Source organism: Temnothorax nylanderi, unplaced genomic scaffold (genome assembly GCF_030848795.1).
Source record: "Temnothorax nylanderi isolate EJ_2023f unplaced genomic scaffold, tnyl_v1.0 TNYL_tig0014_pilon, whole genome shotgun sequence".
Classification (NCBI taxonomy): Eukaryota; Metazoa; Arthropoda; class Insecta; order Hymenoptera; family Formicidae; genus Temnothorax; species Temnothorax nylanderi.
In genome coordinates this window covers 2,162,251-2,183,688 of record NW_027249076.1, presented here as the reverse complement: position 1 = coordinate 2,183,688, position 21,438 = coordinate 2,162,251, and the positions used below count along the sequence as shown (strand labels likewise).

Genomic DNA, 21,438 nt, shown 5'->3' with positions numbered 1-21,438 from the left:
AGTCATTTTTGTAAACTATGTCATCGTTCGTTATATCATTATCTTTATTTTATCTTCGTTGTATTAATATTTTCGAATCTATTATGTTTCTATGAAATGTTATAATTTAACCATTTGATGTCATATAACTCTTAAATTGCGCAATAAAGATATTTTGCGATATCAAATAACCTTATTAATAACTTTATTTACATTTGCGATAGCGAGAGAAAATACAATCCTCAAAAATGTAATAAAATTGTGCTACGTTCCTCATATTTGAACAAATAAGTTATTAACGTATGTATACAAATATATAATACCTCTCTTTATTAATTATACATTACACTATTATCGGATTTAAATTGTCATTCTGTATATGTAAAGGTATTCTACATATTCTTATACAAAACCAAAATGTGCACGATAAAAATCGCTAGCCACAATAAGTCTATAACGCAATCGATTCTCGTGTAAAAAAAGTGAATTATCATCCCCCAGTTAGGACTGTCAAAGTTCTACATTAATCGAAATAGAGAGGAGGAGAGAAAGAAAAAAGGGGAAAGAGAGGGAGGAAGAGGGAGACAGAGGAATAAAGAACACAAAGTGTCTGACGTAGGTGATTTTATTAAAAATACATGCGTTTGGGAACTACTGTCGGAACCGGACTTGCTAGACAAGAGTTTAACATGTCAACCTTCTTGTTTCTATATTACATGTTACATATCTTATCTATTTCTGTATTTTCAAACAGAACTGTATTTCAATACAGCATGTAATTAGTGCAAAATATTATTTCTTTCCATTTAAATTGAACTTATTGCATAATTATATGTGCCATCATTAATCTCTTTCCTGAGTTATCCAAAATTATTTTCATGCATTGTTTGGGAAGCCGGGTAACAAATGTGTTTGATCAATATTCTATTAAAATTTAATATTTGTTAACCTTATTCCTAATAAGGTTCCCTCGTCTAATTCAGAATTAGCGCGTTACCGCAGAAGGATCGCGAACAGTGCGTGCGCCAATCAGCAGCGGCCATGCCCGGCGCCTCGCTCGAGAATCGCGAGACACAAAATCCATCAGCCGTAAAGGTAAATCCCTTGCTTTGAGCCTAAAATCGGCAAATCATTATCAAGAATCCTCTGGAAGGTCGAGTAAATAAAAGCGCGCGGGTAGGATCGCGACCCGCACGTTACAGTCAAGTAGTAACGACAGTAGCGCGTAGCAGTTCGCAGCAGAGAATTTTTTTTCACTCCGCTTTCGCTGATAGTGAGCCTACAGAGTCCGTGTAATTCGTACGTTCGATTTGACAGATCTTCCGATTAAACTATATCATTGCTGTGATAATTCCACCGAGCTAGATTGCATCCGCAGCGCGGGATCCAGGCTTCGAAATCCAGCCACCGCTCAGTATAGTGTACCGCGAATAGACCGTAAGTTTTAACAAATTTTTCTTCTTATTTACTTCTGCACTTGCACTTTCTATCCATCACCGCAAAATCGCGCGCGACCTTAATCGCACATGCAATAATAAAAATCAAATATTAAAGTTCAGGAACCATTAATGAAGGTGCTTGCCGTTAGCGTTTATTTTTATAAAAAACAAAAAGTATTACTCGCTTGAAACGTTCCAGATAAAACCTTCTTCATTTTTAGAAAGATCGGCCAATGTGAAACTTGCTGGCATTACTGTGCAACATTTTAAGGTTTTTATTCAATATTTTATGTAACATTTGATATTATTGATATCTTATTTTATGACTCATTGTCAGAAATTTTCCGAAAAAGACTGTTCAAAATCAAACCCTTTTTCTTTATGCCATTTAATGAAAATCCCGCCTTAAAATATTGATAAATCTGTCCTACAAATTTGCATAGTTTTCGCGACGTTAAACAGCGTAAATAATATTCTAAAATCTAACAGCTTAATTTCGCTTCGAGAATAGACGGCATATTTCCCCCAAAAAAGAAAAACAATGCCTCGTTTTTGCCTATGCCATGCAGACACACTATACTTGGTCTCGGGGACTCAGTGCGAGGTAAACACTAGGGACAAAGCGAAGGGTCGGCATAGAACAACAGCTGATCGGTTGTCGACTCCGAGATCAGCTAAGTTGTTAACACTTGGAAAATTAACTGATTTTTCGGGCTGTCGACAACCGATTGGCCCGGTGAATTTTTTGGTTCGTTGCTAGGGGTCCGGGGTTTGAGAAACTTCCGAAATTCGCGAAGATAAAACCCCGGACCTTCGCGTGCGGGCTCGCACTCGACCTCAGTCTTTAGTTTTGCGACAGTGTGTGATTCTCTTGCGTTCCGAAAAAGATTACGTGTCTTTTCGTTCGCTCGGCGATTTTCAAAAGAAACTTTAGCGGCTCGCGACAAGTATAGATATTCTCACAGGTTTAAAGTCGGTGACTTGCGGAATTGAACATTATTCCATCGTTCTCGGAATCGCGATTGCTTTCCGCCGCTCGCAGTTAATCCGAGAACAAGCGCCACATTATTTTTTTTCATAAACGGTCCCCTGGGGCTACTTTTATACCCCAATTAAAACTCATTTTTATTAATTATTAATTGCATATTTTGGATTGTCATATAATTTAGCAGTATTTGAGGACAATACGTATATAGATTTATTCAACATTTCCCGAGATAAGGAGAAACCAAAAAAATATTTGAAAAACAAAAGAAGCACATTAAAATTACAGTAACGTGAGCTTCATTTTTTCGACACTATAGAGTGTTTAGGTAGCTCCAACGCCCGTTCTCGGGTTAATGAACTTGTACATAATCTGTAAATAGACATTTATTTTAAGGCTGTGTAAATACAACTTTTAGACGATTATAATCTATAATTTCCGCATTCACAGTGAATCTCGAAGGTCTATTTTTCTTTCCTTCGCTCGGGCACAGACTATTGTGCGAATAATTCTTAAGAAGTTATAATTTTTTTTGTTACAATATTTTTCAGCATTGTTGTTGTATAGATATAATAAATTGACATTTTCATATATCCTTCAAGTCTTTATTTGTATTTTCTTCACGTTTAGAAATAATATTTTCGAGTCTGCGGCACTGGTGACCAATATGTCGACTGATGTGAAGAATCCTCATGTGGAGGAGCAATTCGATAACATAAAACATGCAGATAATGACCATAAAAAGTACAGAGGCTTAGTACTTGAAAATAAAATGAAAATTCTTTTAATAAGCGATTCAAAAACTGACATCAGTATTGCTGCAATGGACGTTAATATCGGTAATTATATGTATGGTATTTCTGTATTTTATGCATTAACTTGGTGTTTCTAGCAATACTTACCTATATAAACTTTCTTATGAAATCATACTGTGCATAAATTATAAATTGTCACAAAAGAATACATCGTCAAAGGATAAATAACAATTTTATTAGTCTAATATACGAGTATTTAATATACTTTAATGTATTAACATTTATATTTGCTGTATACCTATAAATTCAATGTTTTGATGTGCAGTTTATGTATTCTCCTTCTTCTGAATATTGTTTACATTTTCTTGTGGATATAATTAGTTATATTTTGTGATATATATGTATATATATAATCAAAAATTGATATGTTTCTATTAACCTTTTCGATACGGAGTGACCGGGACGCGAACGGACCTCCAGTGGTCTCGAAGCGTCGATATACGCGATATACGCCGATATACGCGATTCGGCCGAGAGACACTCGACGTTCAACGCCTTCAATTACTATATGTAATAAAACTCAATAACAAGAACAATTTAAAAAATGTATTAACAAAAGCATTTCAAATTAACATTTCAAGTTGCTCGGCCGCAGTGAGCAGCATGTGCGGACAGTGACTGTATAGTCACTGCTCGGCCGCAACGAGCAGTATAATGGACAGTGACTATAGTCACTCTCCGTACCGAAAGGGTTAATTAATGTTCCATATTATCAAGTTCAAAAATTATTTAACTAAAGATAAAATATGTTACAGGCGACAATCGTAATCCCGATGATCTACCTGGATTAGCGCACCTTTGCGAGCATATGTTACAAAAGGGATCGGAGACATATCCTCTAAATGATTTCGATGAGTACCTGTCGCAGAATGGCGGTTGGACCAATGCAGAGACAAGCTTAAATTTCACTAATTATTATTTCAATATAATTCCGAAGAAGTTGGAAGAAGCTTTAGATCGATTTGCGCAGTTTTTCATAGCGCCTCTCTTTAGCGAGAATTTGATAGAGAAGGAAATAAATGGAGCTATACATTTAGAATACAAGGAGAACTTAACAAATGACGAATGGCGATTTATTGCATTAGAGACATTATCTGTGAAACCGGATCATCCGTATTCAAAATTCAGCTTAGGCAATAGAGAGACATTAAGCAAAATACCGAAAGAGAAGAACATTAACGTTAGAAATAGGCTATTAGAGTTTTATGAGACATATTATTCTGCAAATATTATGTCGCTATGTGTTCTTGGTAAAGGTACGATAATTTAAAACTTTTTAATATTAAAAATTTGAATGCTTTTTATACTGTTATATATAAAAATATTTGAATTTTAAAGTAAGTAGAGGAGAGTTGCCGAATGCGTATCATTTAAGTTATTTTTTATTATATTTCCCATTTGGTAGTGATTTGTACGCAAACAAACGTTAGAAATTATAGCTTGATGTTTTAGGCACCTATTATTACATGTTTAATTTTTCACCAATAACAAATTAATTTGTTATAAGTCTTTTCGTAACATGCTGCAAAAGGTACGATTTAGGCAACCGGCATTCGGCAACTCTCCCCTACTAAATAATAATAAATAAAATTTTTATAATTAATAAATTAATGCACATTTTATTATCAGTTATTGTATTAAACATCATATTATCTTATCTTCAAGAGAAAATCTTCAAGATAGAATCTTATCAGTACATACATAAGTAAAGAAAATATATGGAAATATTGGTCTTCATAAAATTGCTACATAAAATTTTAATTGTTTTCTAAATTCGTTTTAACCAGTATATTATTATTATTAGTATCAATATTTTTAACCCTTCGAGGCCACACCTCTCTTTTTAATACGCCCCGGCCATCCTGGGGTGGTCGCCACTCAGACAGATTCAAAGTCTCATAATTCCAATTAATGTGCACGTAAAAATTCATGAAACATCTTAAGAATGTTGTTCAAAAATATGTATGATGCAGAACTCGAAATGTGCTCCTAATTTTTTTATTAAAAAATCGAAAAGAAAAAATTTCGCAAAATGACTTTTTAAATTTAAAAATTCGTATTTTTTTTAAGATTCGATATTTAAGTAACGCCCATTTAAGAAATTATGTAAAATGTGTTATTTTAAGGGAAAAAATATATTTTATATGGGCGTTCCAAAAAACAATTACTTTGAGGATCGAAGTTGAGATTTTGGGTAGGTAAAGCGAACGCGTATTTTCACATTTTAATTTAGATATTTCTAATTAAAAGTAAACTAAAGTGTAATTTTTATTAACAAATATTACATAAATATATCAGAAAAGATAACTAAGAAAAAAAAATTAAGATAATTAAAAATATCGGGCCCTGAATTTTTGTTGAGGTGGCCGCCACTCCGTGTGGCCTCGAAAGATTAAAAGAGGTTCGATCAAAATGTAAAATAATTAATTGTAATACAAAATAAAATATATTTCCAATAATATTTGTCTTTTTGGAAAAAATGATATCTTTTGCCATAAACAGATATAATAATTTTTTGTTACATATTTATGTAGCGTATGTATGTTACATAAACGAATAAATTTTTTGTTCAGAAAGTTTAGATGATCTCGAAAATATGGTAGTAGAACGCTTTCGTAATGTAAAAAACAAAGAAGCTGAAGTTCCTATGTATTCAGAATGTCCACTGAAGGATGATGACTTTAACACTGTATGGTACTACGTTCCGATTCATAATTTCATAGAGTTACACATTTCGTTTTCTTTACCTGAAAGGCAGCATGAACACCGGATGGTAATATAATATACTTTCCCTTCAGCTTTAATACTCTCTTCATACAGTTTATACGAATATTTTATCTTAATTCTTTTAAATATAATTTTGGTAATTATGCAGAAAGATAGGGACTCTTTCCGATTTCAATAATTTTGAAATATATTATCAAAGTCATTAGCTTATTAACGAAGTAACGAGTGACCAACAAATATAATATATATTTAAAAGGTTTTAGTCGGTGGTCATTGTTCATCAAAAAGTTATTAACAAAAAAAGTTTTAAAAAAGTAACAGTTGTTTTCAGCAATGGAGGACATAATTTGCTAATATGTATGACGAAATAACACATGTATAAGTAGGAGAGGGGGTTCTGCCCCCCCCCTCCACATCTCAGATTTTTTCTGTAGCACACATATCATTAACGCAAAATGGTTTCAAATGGGTCTCCAACTTTCCACGCGAAGCGAGGCCTATGGGCGTTTCTGATGCGCATAGGGACCAAAAAAAGAGAAAAATATAAGCCTCGGCAAAGTGTACATTTATTTTTAAATGTATATAATGTCAGAAAATTACGTTCTACTCATAAATTTGTGTTGTTAATAAATTTTTAATAAACATCGCTAGTTAAAGCCTTTTCAAGGTTGCTGAAGCTAATGACCTCAATAATATATATCAAAATTATTGAAATCGATTGCATAATTGCCATTATCATACAGAGTGTCCCAAGTTTTTTAAGACAAATTTTAATAAAATGTTTTATGAGCAGAAATATAAGAAAAAATGTTATATAAACGTAGGTCCTACAATGCTTTATTACAAAGTTATAGCAAAAGTTAAAATTTCGTATTGAAGAAGTGACACGTCGTACGTCGCACATAAATGTTACGCCGTTAGATGAAGTGGTAATTATTTAGCTTAGGGGAGAATCTCCTGCGATCTTGACCTTGACATATATTATAGAGAGCTACATTTACAAGAGGCGGTGTTTTCGTAACAACCATGGTCATACAAAAATTCATATGCTGTTCGAGAAACAGCTTTTTAACGTCAATTGAAATGCAATATATGAATGGGCATATGTACAACGATGTGGCAATTGACTTCCATTTCTTACCAGAACGTTTAAGTTTACATTCTTTTTTGAACTTTCTCAGCAATGATTTAACGATTGCTTTCGAAGATATACCTTTACTATCTCGCCAACACATATGGATACAGTTAGATGGATGTATATCTTGTATTAGTATGAGCAGGCAGCACTTTAAAATGCAAACTTAAGTTAAATTGTTTCTTACATATATATTTCATATTTTTGTTATAACTATACATATAATAAAGCATTTTAGGACCTAATGTTTATATAACATTTTTTTCTTATTTCTGCTCATAGAACATACTACTAAAGTTTGTCCGCAAAAAATTGAGACATCTTGTGTACATGTATTAATTCATATAATATACAATATACAATATACAATAGTTGTATTGTAAAATTCTATGTGTATATATATATATATATATATACACATTTTAATTGAAGCTTATGTTTATTGTTTATTTGTTAACATAGCCTCTCGAATACATTGAGCATTTACTTAAACACGAAAGCGAAGGTTCATTATCATCGGCTTTAAAGGCCAGGGGTTGGTGTATCCGCGTAGACACTAAAGATAACCCTGTAGACACAAGCATGCATTTCTTTAGAGTTATTTTTTATCTAACTGACGAAGGTATTAAGCATGGAAAAGATATTGTTCAAATAATGTTCCAATATATCAATATGCTGAAGGAGAATGGACCGATGAAATGGATCTACGATGTAATAAGTGAAAAATAATATAATCTTTTGTAGAATGCTCGGCAGATTTGTAGGATTGCAATTTGCTAAACACTTTGTACTTTAATATTGTATATCACATATGGAGTTATTTATTGGAGTTATTTATAGGAAATCCAGCAAATTTCGGATATGAATAATAGTTATTATGAGAAAAAACACCGTTTGTCTTGTGATGACATATCTAGAATAGCCTGTCTGCTGCACGAGTGTCCCATGGAAGAAATCTTTTCGGAGCAATGTGCATGGCGACCAGATTTGATCGAAGAGCTAATGGAATATTTTACGCCGCAAAATATTAGAATTCACGTTGCCGAAAAAGCGTGCGAAAGTATAGCGAATGAAACCGAGAAATGGCATGGTGTTAAATATGAGAAAAAGAAGATACCCGAGAAAGCAATAAAAATATGGAACCACGCTGGCTATAGCACGGATCTGAAATTGCCCCCTAAAAATGAATTTATAGCGACCAAGTTTGATATCAAGACAGAAACTAACGTAAGTAAAATTATCATTTTTCGCAATGTTAATCCTTGAACGCCACTTCGTGATACTAACAATAAGCAAAATCTCCATGAAGCACAAACCATGTCATGAAACTTGATATAATTAAAATATAAAATGTTAATGTACAATAGTTTATAATAAATTCTATTCTTACGCATATTTCTTATATAGTAAAAATAATTATGGTGTACTATTAAAAATATATATATATAGTATAAGTGTGTGTGTATATATATATATATATATATATATATCTGCATTAACTTTATAAAAATAAAGGCTGAGTTTTAGAGATTAATTTACATAACATAGAGTCAAAAGATTGTAATACAAATAAGAAAATTGTAATGCAAAGAATGCTTTAACACGCTCACGTTTGCATACGGAGTTGTCCTTTGCCCTAAATAAACCACCAACTTTGATGTCATTTGTATCTTCTACACATATTAACAGGTGAAATTTTATAGGTACAAAAGTTTCCTATTATTGTAAAGGATACATCGTTTGTAAGAGTTTGGTATAAAAAGGATGATGTATTTTGTGTACCGAAAGCGACGATGATCTTCCACTTTGTTAGGTATGAGATAAGTGTGGTTGTAAAAAAAGTCATTGTTGTTCTAATCAAATATAAAATACTGAGATAATTTTAAATCAGAATTTGAGATATTCTAGCGACTTATACAAATTGCAATTGTGAATTAATTTATTTAATTATCATAATAATAAGATTAGTATACATATATGTATATTAATATATACGTGCTAAATAAAATTAAAGTAATAAATTGATTATCTCTGAAATGTTATTACTACTAAAATAAATCTAAATTTGTACATTTATATATCTCTGAATGTCGTGATTTCAAAATAGTCCTCCTTAGTTAAAGAATATAAATTAAAATGGTGTTATAATCTCTTCTCATGTAATAGACAGAAAATGTTTTTTTATAATTACAAATAATGTTCGTGTTGTCGTTAATTTATAGTCCGTTCGCCTACATGGATCCTCTCAGTTCCAATTTGACTGATATATTTGTTGGACTACTTCGTGAATCCCTTAATGAATATATATATATAGCTAATTTAGCTGGTTTAGAATGGAAAATTTCTCGTACAAAATATGGAATAGAAGTAAGTATACATATAATAACATTAATAAAATATTGTATATTATTTAAATAGATTTATTCAAATAAATTATTATTCAACTTGTTAATATTATTAGTAACGTTAAGCACATACTTCTTCATGTACATCAAATATTACTTATTTAGGATTCAGATTTCATTTCTTATTAATAATTATTATTATTCGTAAATATGACCAGTTATATTTCTGTAATGTTCTAATAAGGTTTACGGAATGTTTTATAAATAATTAATTTAATGTTTTATATAAAAGCATTGTATAATCCAAGACAAAGCGAATTATTTTATTAGCTTGTAATAGATGGTTACGACGACAAGCAACGTGTTCTGTTAGAAAGAAGCATGGACCAAATGATAAATTTTAAGATTGATCCGAAGTGGTTTGAAATCATAAAAGAATATGTATGTATAATTAATGTAGTCAATTTCATTAATTTAATTGAACATCAAATTTATCTGGAACGGCTTACAGGGTATCAAGTACACAAATTTCGATGATATATATATATTTTCCAAAACAGTGAATTATCTCGAAATGCTGTTGACAGAACAAGATTGGCTTAATGATGAATTATTGGAATCTACTGCTCGTAAGTGTAAAAGAATATTAATATTTTTCTGTTTATAATCATTTTTCTTGTTTCTTCAAAATTGTTTTTAGTCCTTAGCACGACTAAAGCACTTATTAATGACATATTAAAATATCTGTGATGTATAGATCTAAGTGTCGATAGACTCGAGCTCTTTATACCAAAGTTATTCAGCAAAATGCATGTAGAGTGCTTAATATATGGTAACGTGACTGAAATGGAAGCTACAGATATAGGTGAACTAATTGAGTTTAATTTAAAAACTAGAATGCCTCACATAGTACCCTTGTTGCAAAAGCAATTAGTATTGTATCGTAAAATTAAACTAGAAGATGGTAAGTTCGACACGATCAAATCTTATTTATGATAATTTAAAAGAATTTATATATTTAAAGGATTTCAGTTTATATTATGAAACATTTCAATATAAATATTTTATTGTTTCTTCTAATGGTCTTATGCCATTAGGATTATTATGGGGATAAAGAAAGAAAAATAAAAATACAAATTATTTCAATCCATATAGAAAACAGATATTTAAAAATATAAGAAAAATAATTTATTATTAATGTTATTTTATCAGGATTACAATTTATCCCAGAAATGTAACATTAACTTTTTAGTGAGTTGATATTTTTTATATGACATAGTACGTAAAGTGTTGAGTATTGATATATAATTACTGTAGGTTGCCACGTTCTATTTGAAGAGGAAAATAAAGTGCAGAAAACTTCTAGTACCATAGTGTACTACGCAACTCACGCAACTGGTCTACAATCGGAATCGAATATGCTTTTAGCAATTTTAAATCAAATTATTAAGCAGCCTTGCTATGATATCTTAAGGACCACGGAAAAATTAGGCTATACAGTATCTAGTTATGTATGTATAATGATGAACGGAACGAAATATTTGATAGTCGTTGTACAAGGTGACCATCACCCGCAAAATGTCGAACAACGAATCGATTCATTTATGGACTCTATGTTTGTAAGTATAATAAGATCTTATATAACATGTCTTTTTTTTATTTCTCACGCAATATTCTAGTATTATGATTATATGAATCAATTCATCACTTCAATTATTATGTGACGTAGTAATTGGAGTATATTTCTATTAAAATATCGTTAATGTCACTATAATAATATTTCAGAAACACATATCTACTATGCCAGAAGAGCAATTTGACAACCACAAAAAAAGTCTAATTTCATCATATTTGAAGGCATATAAAGCCGATACGATAACTAGTCAGAGCTCTTTATATTGGAAAGAAATTGAAAGCCAAGAATATAATTTCGATCGAGTAAATATTGAAGTATCTTGCTTAAAGACGATAACGCAGCAACAATTACTGAATTTCTTCAAGGTAACTACTTATTTTTATATGCCGACTATATCATTCAACCAAAAAGAAAAGGTTTTATAGTGAAAAACAAATAGAAAATATAATTTTTTTTATATAACGTACAATTTTTGAGAGAAGTGATATTGATAGATAATAAATTAATAATATTTTTAACACATAAACTCCATTAGGAAAATATATGTAGCAATGCTCGACGTAAATTGTCGGTACATGTGATGCCTACGGCTATGTCAGTGGAAAGGAATTTGCCTGATACATCTAGAAGAATTACCGTTGTGTCATCTGAAAATGAAATTAAGAAATTTGACGATTTAATATCATTTAAGTTAAGTCAAAGTTTATATCCTTTACTAGAACCAATCGACAAAAATTTTGTCAGAAAGGGTATAAAATGCTTCTAAGATATAAGAAGAAATAATACAATAATAGTTTTGGTTTGTTATGTATTTCGTTATTTCTTCAAAGAGAAGTTAGCTTTTAATTCTTTCTCTTTCCCTCTCTTTTAGTATTACGATATTTTTCTCTATCAAATCTTGTTCACGCATAACCGTAAAATATTTTTCTGCTTTCTATGAAATTGAAATTATTGTATATTAGATAAGTAAGTAATAATGTATAATTTATACACATTATTACAAACCGCGTGATATATGCAGAAAGCCATTTTTGTAAACTATATATCATCGTTCGTTATATCATTATCTTTATTTTATCTTCGTTGTATTAATATTTTCGAATCTATTATTTTTCTACGAAATGTTATAATTTATCCATTTGATGTCATATAACTTTTAAATTGCGCAATAAAAGATATTTCGCCATATCAAATAACTTTATTAATAACTTTATTTACATTTGAGATAGCCAGAGAGAATATATATAATCCTCAAAAATGTATTAAAATTGTGCTACGTCCTTCATATTTGAACAAATACATAAGTTATTAACGTATGTATACAAATTATAATACCTCTCTTTATTAATTATACATTACACTATCGGATTTAAATTGTCGGTTGTCGACCCTCAGATCAGCTGAGTCGTTAACACTTGGAAAATTAACTGATTTCTCGGGCTGTCGACAACCGATTGGCCCGGTGAATTTTTTGGTTCGTGTTAGGGATCCGAAGTTTGAGAAACTTGCGAAATTCGCGAGGATAAAATCCCGGACCTTCGCGCGCGGGCTCGCACTCGACCTCCAGTCTTTAGTTGTGACAGTGTGTGATTCTATTGCGTTCGGAAAAAACGTGACAATCAATCCAGTAGTGATATAGGAAACATACTAGACTCAAAAGTCAGAATTGACTAACGTAACAAAATTTCGAAAATCTATTCTGTATCTTACACTAATTCAAATTCGCGAAATAAAATTCTGATATATTTCGATAAAATACTTTGTCAGATATTTAAGATTTAACATTTTCTTCAACAATTATTTATGTAGAACGCGGCAGTTCTCGTCAATATAATTAAATAAACTGTTATGAGCTCTTTGCGAGCTCCGTGCGTGCGAAAAAAAAGAGTGTGCGAGTATTTCCTCAAGTACAATCGCACATAATACATCGATAAACAAGCGACACCAAGATTAAATAATTGCCCTAATCAGTTTTAACTCATCCATTTTAAGGCAACGGATCTACACAAAATGTAATATTTTTTATACTATAATTTATTGTTATAATTTAATATGTACCGAGATATATTTACTTTATATTTGATTAAACGTAGATTCGTTACCTCAATAAAAAAAATTTTTTGACTTACCGATCAGATGCGCAACGGGCGGAGTTATTCAGGAAAGTAGCTACGATGATACTGTAACATACAAACATAAGAATAAAATTAAAAAAGCTCTCAAAATAATCAACCTTTCAAAAGATAATTCTAATAATACAATTATCTATTTTCCCAAAAAAATCTTTACAAAAATAAATTTTTATAAAAATTTGGATAATTTCTCTTGCTCTAATTATATTTTTAACTTATCAAAATAAAACAATTTGAATAAATGGAAAAGAATTATGCAGATATAAGATAGATGATACTCACCCCAAGGTTGCTCCGCCGGAGCCCGATGTCTCTCTCGGACTTCCTCCTCCTCTCAGGGCGTCAGGCCTCCTCCTGCTTCTCCTCCTCCTCTCGCCGCACAGGACACTCGCGAGAAACACTCGCGGATAATAAACTACAATCGCGCGCGGACTAATTATCAGTAAGAGTCTTTCGCGCGATACTGTACGGCACTCCCGTTTAAAAAGCTCATGAGACGAATATTCCGTCAAGTACTTATGCCGTAATATTCTTCAGATGGACTTTAAAAAAGTTCTTTAGTCCGATTACTTAAACGGCACTCCCGAAGCAAACGCGACGAACTGGCTGCGGTTCGTTTATTCAATTAAATCGGCGGACGCGAGGATACGTTAGCTTCCCCGTCTTTGGATTTTTATCTAAGCAGAACAAGAGTTTTGCTTGGGTAACATCCTCGGGGTACTGGGCCTTCCCACCTCGCCAAGGTCGTACCCCATGGGAAGGAATTAAGAACTTAGCTGTTTAATATATCGTGTACCGATTCATTCCGCGTTCATCACCGCGTTACGTTAATGGCGACGAAATGCTCCAAAGATGTCGACAACTTGGCGCGATACTACGCGAGTTTTAAGCGGAAAGACACGAATTTGTATGATTAATCAATGATACGCTATTGAATTAAATATCGCACGCGCAGTACGTATCGAACTCGTAAATCTCGCGAAACTACATTATTAATATGCATTATTAATTCGCACGACGAAGAATCGTGACTGCCGGCCGCTAACTTTTACGCGACGCGAAATATACGAGATTATATGAAGTTATGAAGCAATATTCACGAAAAAGCGATGTATCACGGCGTTCCGTTACGAATCACTCGATACGACAATATCACTCGGCCCTCGTTTTCTCTACGGAGAGAATCGGAGATAAATTACACGATAATTTCGGCACCGCGTTCAAAGCACAACACGAGATAAATGAATGCTACATTCGAGCGCCACGATTATCGTCCACGAATGTTAAAACGAAACTGTAAATCACAAATTGCCTATGCGTACGGTACGTACCTTCGCCTCGACGTCTCCGCCTCGAGCGAGCCCTCCGATTCGCGCGACACATTCATTCCGACAAACACGTACTTGATACACTTGGAAATTATTAAACGCGTACCGCACGTACTCGCGGTAGTTGATTATTTTCGCGGCTCGCGGAACGAGGAGCAGGAGTGCCAATCGCAGAAACGAGCGCGTTCCGAATAACACACAGCCTTTGACTATATAACATGGACTGCTAGCAGCAACTTCAGACTGGTAGTTAACCCATGCAACAGACAGAGAGGGACGCGTACCCAACATCTGCGATACTAAGCCCCGCCCCATCGACCAAAGACCGGCAAATTTAAATATACTTTAAGTTGTATCTATTATAAAAAACTTATATTTTTGTAGGTTTAAAGCGTAGTATGAGTACTTTAATTTTTACTAAGTTTGTAATGTATATTGTATATTTTGTTTATAAACATTTACATAAATATTAAAATATAATATGTTAAATATTGGAATATTTCAAAAGACAAAAATAGAAGCAAAGAATATAAAAACAAGATTACTTATTCTTATTTTAAATATAAGTAATAAATTATGATGTGCATAAAAAGATTAATAATACAATAATAATCTAAATTTTAAAAAATGTGTAAATAAAATAAATTAACACAAGAAAACGGTGTATAAGAAAAACTTATTACACATGCCATTTATTTCAATATCTGATACAATAAACAAAATATATTTGACATAAAATTAATATAATATAAACTATAATATAACTTTATGTAATATTCTTATATTTTTAATATTGTTACTGGCCCTGAAAAATAATAGTTTTTGTAAAATAATGTCTAATAAATGTATTATGTTCTTTTAAAGTAACTTGTTTTCCGTAGTAGTAAAATTTTATTTTAAAAAATAATGTAATAATTGATTTAATTATCATAAATTTGTGATCTTCCATTACGCCAAATGTTTGTGAAACTTCACGACTATGCAAATCAAAATTATTAAATAATGCAGTCACGTGTATATTTCTTAATGTTTTCGAAACCATTATATTAAATGCGTTTGAACTACTTAATTTATTGTTTATTCTAAAAAAATTAAAAATTTTTTCTGCAGCACTTACAATAGTAAACGTATCTATTCGAGGATATCTTAACAATCCACAATTTTTTCTATCAATAAACTTAGATGTTACTCCCTCACATTCATTGAACAATTGATAACACGTCTGACATTTTATAGACTTTAAAATCTTTTTTTCAACGTATCCTGCTATGTATGTAATTGCGTGATTATTAGTAAGATTTATATGTAGCAGTGGTATATCGTCAATTAACATATCATTATTATTTTCATCTTTATTATTTTCATTTTCCCTTTCTGTATTCGAACTAGTTGATGTTTTGTGCGATGAAACATTTAGGATAGGAATATTATCCAACGGAACACAATTTCCTTGTGTAGAGGGTTTAATTTCATTGTGATGCAGAAGGCGTTTATATGAAGCTATAAATTGCTTAATAGTGGGATTATTATTATATCCTCCCATTGCTCGAATACATGAAAAGAACATTTCCAAGTGATCTTGTGATAACTTATAAGACAATAGATATTGCAAATATCCCTTCTCTACGTATTCATAAAATAAAAACTGTACATTTTTCATATTAATAATTAACTCAAGAAAACCGGTTTTTGATGTTGTTTCTATCACTGGAACACGTTTCCCTTTGACTTCTAATGTAATAGATGACAAATACTTAATAGCTGTATCAAAAAAAGAAAAAATTTCTTTCATGTTATTCTTAGATAATGGCTTCTTATATTTACTGCAATAAAAATTTCTTGAATTAAGACAATCAAAAATATTGTTCATTATTCTACAAAATTGGGCTGTGGCAATACAATCTGTAAAATCTGGATGACCATCTTCATGAAACTGCTCTAAGGCTGCGGCACTACTCTCGCTTAAAATTTGTACAGCTAGTTTTACGTTCATTTTATTTTTGTACCACTGTATATGTTTAGAAGTCAATTTGTTAGCCAAATGAAAGCAACCATTGTTTTGAAGATGAACAAGTTTTACCATAAATTCCCATCTGATTGCATTACCATCACCATCATACAGTATTTCTTTAGAAGCAAAAGTATTTCTGACTAACTTAATCATATGACAAGCGTCCAAAATAATTGGAATCTTATAACCATGAGTTGGGTGCAAAATGCTATCAAAATTATTATTAGCATTTAAATATTTACACATGCTAATATTTGATATGAGTCCGTCAAAAGTTAAAGCAATGACCTGAATTCCACAACTATCTATGGAAGTAAGAACTGTCTTTGTAATTTCACCTCGTTCTTCTGCAGTAAGTCCGTTGACAAAGAAGTATGCAATTGGTAGTTTCCATCTTTCATTTACACCGTTTAATAAATATACTAATGCTTGCTTAGCTACAGGTAAACGTTTATTATCATGGGTAGGCAATTCATTTTCCACATATCCTGTTAATGTTTTTTTTGTATGATCCCACTCTATTTGTCTTCTAATGGCCATTTCATCCGTCATGAGGCATGCATATAATTTCTTATCGCCTGCATTATTACTTTTCCTTTTCAATATCTGCACTGCTTCTTGAGTTAAACCTGGCGATCCATTTATATTGCTGTACCAAGCACGAATAGTGGATGACGCTGGTAATTTATTATGAAAAATATTTCTGATATAATCATATGCCTTTGGACTATAAAAGTTTATAGTTAATGCAAAAGCACGTAATTCCGCAGAATATTTGCCTTTTCTTCCATCCTTAATTTGTCGAATAATATCGATATCTTCAGAAATACTCTAAACATTAGAAAAGAAATTTACAATCAATATTGTTTTTTTTTTTTAAAGATATGTTAACAAAATATTGAATATTGTAATTTCCCAAAAATTTTTTTGATAAAATATTACGTCAACAAAATAATATGAATTCGATTTAAATTATTTGATATGTAGTTCTTTTTATATTTTATGTTACATTGTGATAATTTTTAATTATTATTCAAATGTAAAGATAAGGATAAAGATAATTTTTTAAATAGAATTTTTTATAACTAGTTAAAATAAAACGATTTAATAAAGTTACATTTGAAAAATATATAAAGCATTACGTTAATGATATTATATAAATGTCATAAATATAAAATATTCAAGAAATATAATATGGAAGTTTTACAACTCTATCTGTCTGAGTAGGATAAGGAATAATAATTTTAAAGACATAAATTAATGGAAGATAATAAAATTTAAAGATATTTTTAACTAGTTAAAAAAATTTATTTTTTATATATGTAGCGCAGATTGTTTAAACTCCTTAAACGTATACCCCAGGTATTTGAACTCTTTGACCTCCTCTAATTTCTTTCCCTTCCATCTCCAGTCATACTTCTTCTTCCTTCCTCCTCCCTTTCTAAACCTCATTATCTTTGTCTTCTCTATACTCAGTGTTAAGCCTTTCCTATCTAAATATCCCTCTAGCCTGCTTATCATTGATCTCATGTCCTGTTCCTCCTCCGCCAATAATGCTATATCATCCGCATACATTAGTGTGTAAATCTTCCCTCCTTTTAGTCTCACGCCTCCCCATTTGCCCTTTTTCATGTAATCCTCTATGTCTGCAATTAATATATTAAATAGTATCGGACTTAGCGGGCATCCTTGTCTCAAGCCCTTCGCCGTCCAGAATGTTCCTCCGCTCTCTCCTCCCCTTCCCACTCTGCTTTTTGTTTCTCTCAGAACCTCCTCTACCCTGTCTATCAGTCCTTGTCTCACTCCTCTCTCTCTCATCGCCTTGATTAATACTTCCTTATCCACTGACAAGGGAACCTCGCGAACTGGAAAATTCTGATTTAAATGAAACTTTCCACACATGTAGGGAGAGTAAAAAGATGAATTTAGATATTTTTTGTAGCTGCCCAAAAACGGTTTTAAGGGGTAAAACACTGCTCATATGTAGAGCGGTTTTTTGCTTTTCTCGATATATCTCGAAAAATATTTGAGATATCAAAAAATGTTTCTTATAAAAGTTTTACAGTAAAATCTTCTCTATTTGACAACATTAATAATATTTTTTGAAAATAATTTTTTAAACACAATTTTGATTAAAAATTAAAAATTTTTTTTTTTTTGAAATTTTATTAATGTGGTTGAATAAAGATGTTTTTACTATAAAACTTTTATTTGAAACATTTTTTGATATTTCAAATATTTTTCGAGATATATCGAGAAAAGCAAAAAACCGCTCTACATATGAGCAGTGGTTTCACCCCTTAAAACTGTTTTTGGGCAGCTACAAAAAATATCTAAATTCATCTTTTTACTCCCCCTACATGTGTGGAAAGTTTCATTAAAATCAGAATTTTCCAGTTCGCGAGGTTTCCTTGTGAGTCAAATGCCGCCTTCAAATCCACAAATTGTACTGTCATCTTTCCTTTTTCTTTTCCTAGTTGTCTATTTACCAAGTAGTTCAGTGCGAATATTTGATCCATCGTCCCCATTCCTTTTCTAAATCCAGCTTGATTATCGGGAATTAAGTTCTTCGATTCTACCTCCTTCCTTATCCTTTCAGCTAGTACCGCCGTGTAGATTGTGTACATCGAAGACATAATAGTTATTCCTCTATAGTCCTTCACCTCTCGTCCTTCTCCTTTCTTTACTATTGGAATTATCTCACCTTCCTTCCATTGTTCCGGCCAGCCTTCTCCCCTCCAGACCCGTTTGCATATTTTCCATAGCCATTTCACCATTTCTTCTCCTCCGAATTTTCATGCCTCGTTCGGTATCCCGTCCTTGCCTATTGCTTTCCCTGTTTTCAGTTTCTCTATTACTTTTCTTACCTCTTCTAGTTCTATCTCTTCCTCCTCCTGCCTGCCCTCACCTCCTTCTCCCTTCACCACCCTGTTCGCCACCCCCCCATTAGTTCCATGAAATATTCCTTCCAATCTTCCAGCTTTATCTCTTCGTTTATTCTCTTTCTTCTCTTCCTTATTCTACCTATCAATTCCCATACCTTTCCTTCCGTTCTCGCTTCTCCTATCTACCTAATCATCCTTTCTTTCTCCTCCTTTTTCTTTCTTTCGCACGTTTCCCTATACTCCTTCCTTCCTTCTCTATATCTTTCCACCTCTCCTTTTCCTTTTCTCCATTTCCTTAGTTCTCTCCTCACTTCTCTCTTTCTCTCCCTGCATTCCTCGTCCCATCACCCTCTTCCGTTCTTGTTAGCCCTTCTCCCGTTCTCTTTTTCATTCTCCTCTATTACTCTTCTTATCTTCGACATTCCTTCCTTTATCTCCTCTTGCAGATCTCTTTTTCCTCCTATCGTACACAGCCTCTCCCTAAATTGCGTTCTTCGCTCTTCGCTCCATATCCCTCTTCTTCTTATTCCTTCTGCTTCTCTCCTTCCCACTTCTTTGTTTTCCCTTTGGGCTGCCTCTTATCCAAAGTATTAATGGGTGGTGGTCTGAGTCTACCCTTTCTCCTACTTCCAGTCTTTCCACTCTCTCTCTCTAACCTCCTCTTCTCCTATAACATAGTCTATAACTGTCTCACCTTTCCCTCCTGTGTACGTAAATTCTGCCTCCTCGTCGCCCTTCATACCTCCGTTTAATATCATCCATCCTCTTTCATCGATAAATTTCAGTAGCTTCCTGCCCTCCTTATTTACCTTCTTGTCTTTAGATCTTCTCCTTCTTTCTTCCCCTCTTCCCTCGACTTCTTCTTCCCATCCTCCTTCCTCTCCCGTTCTCGCGTTAAACTCGCGTTAAAGTCGCCTCCTATTATGGTCCTTACTCCTTTTTCCCCCTCCTCCGTCCACTCCTTCAAACCTTCTAACTTCCTGTCTATATCATTGTTTACATATATTCCTATTATTCTCCAAATTTCCTCTCCTATTCTTATCTTACCTTCGATTTTTCCTTCTTCCTCTTCCACCCCTCTTACCTCCTTTACCTCTTCTAAGCTTTTCCTTATTCCTAATAACATGCCTCCGCACGCTCTACCTTTCCTGTTCTTCCTGGTCGCTATCTGTACTCTCCATTTATATCCTCTTGGTAACTTCTCTTTCATTTTCTCTCATCCTTTCTCATCCATCCATGTCTCCATCATTACAACCACCTCCCATTCTTTTATCCCTTCCCAAAAGTCCTTATCCTTGTTTGTTATACCTGCTACATTCCAGAAGGCCACTTTCCATGTCTCCTCCCCCCTCCTGTCATCTCTTTCCTCTCCCTCTTTATATCCCTCAGCCTCCCCTCTATCGCTTCCTCCCACGACTTCCTCTTCCTCCTCATTTATACTTTCTTCGTCCTTTCTGATCTCTTCGGTAGTGTTCGGCCTTTTTTCTATTTTCTTGCTCCCTTCCTGTCCCCCTTTCTGTGTTTCCTCTCTCCCTCTCCCATTCTCCATTCTCTCCACCTCTTTGTCCTCCTTCCTTTCTTTATGTTCCGCGAAAGTCATTCCTCTCTTCTAGTTTTCCTTTACTTTCATTCCATTTCCATTCTTTACTATCTACCCATATTTTTTGGTAACCGACCGTGATTCTCTTTCCTGTCTCTCTCATCTCCCCTGCTATCTTTCTTATCTCTTTCTGTAATTGTCTTTCTTTCTTGGTGAGATCGTCATCTAGAAAGCATTCATATTTCCTTCCTAGCTCCTTCTTTTTCCTCATTATATCCCTTTTGCTTTCCCAGTTTTTGCATCCCAGCATCCTCATTTTCATGTCTCCATATCCTATTTCTTGTACTTCATCGATGACTCCTTTCGTTTTATTTATCTCTTCTATCAGCTTCTCGATTTTTTCTTTTCTCTCCTTATCATCTCCTATTTTCTTTTCTTTCACAATTATGTTATTTCTCCTCCTTCTTCTTTCCGCCATCTC

The 21,438-nt window shown here is 32.8% G+C and overlaps 1 protein-coding gene across 2 annotated transcripts; it reads left to right on the top strand.

Moving 5' to 3' along the window:
* The first annotated feature begins 1,171 nt into the window (after positions 1–1,171).
* Positions 1,172–11,868, top strand: LOC139768178 (insulin-degrading enzyme-like). Of its 2 annotated transcripts, XM_071698119.1 has the most exons (14): positions 1,172–1,416; positions 3,034–3,242; positions 3,974–4,474; positions 5,792–5,991; positions 7,543–7,791; positions 7,921–8,307; positions 8,784–8,893; positions 9,303–9,447; positions 9,756–9,866; positions 9,937–10,054; positions 10,183–10,389; positions 10,743–11,044; positions 11,211–11,426; positions 11,597–11,868. In XM_071698119.1, the coding sequence occupies exons 2-14, from the start codon at positions 3,071–3,073 to the stop codon at positions 11,825–11,827; spliced, it is 2,949 nt and encodes a 982-aa protein (XP_071554220.1). In that variant the 5' UTR covers positions 1,172–1,416; positions 3,034–3,070; the 3' UTR covers positions 11,828–11,868. The 2 variants fall into 2 exon arrangements, with proteins under 2 accessions (XP_071554220.1, XP_071554221.1); XM_071698120.1 differs by lacking the exon at positions 7,543–7,791.
* Positions 11,869–21,438: the final 9,570 nt, after the last annotated feature.

Coding starts and splice junctions, on each gene's coding strand:
- LOC139768178 (XM_071698119.1), top strand. CDS start 3,071: ATGTCGACTGATGTGAAGAATCCTCATGTGGAGGAGCAATTCGATAAC. Junction 4,475..5,791: donor GCTATGTGTTCTTGGTAAAG/GTACGATAATTT, acceptor TTTTTTGTTCAG/AAAGTTTAGATGATCTCGAA. Junction 9,867..9,936: donor TTGAAATCATAAAAGAATAT/GTATGTATAATT, acceptor AACGGCTTACAG/GGTATCAAGTACACAAATTT.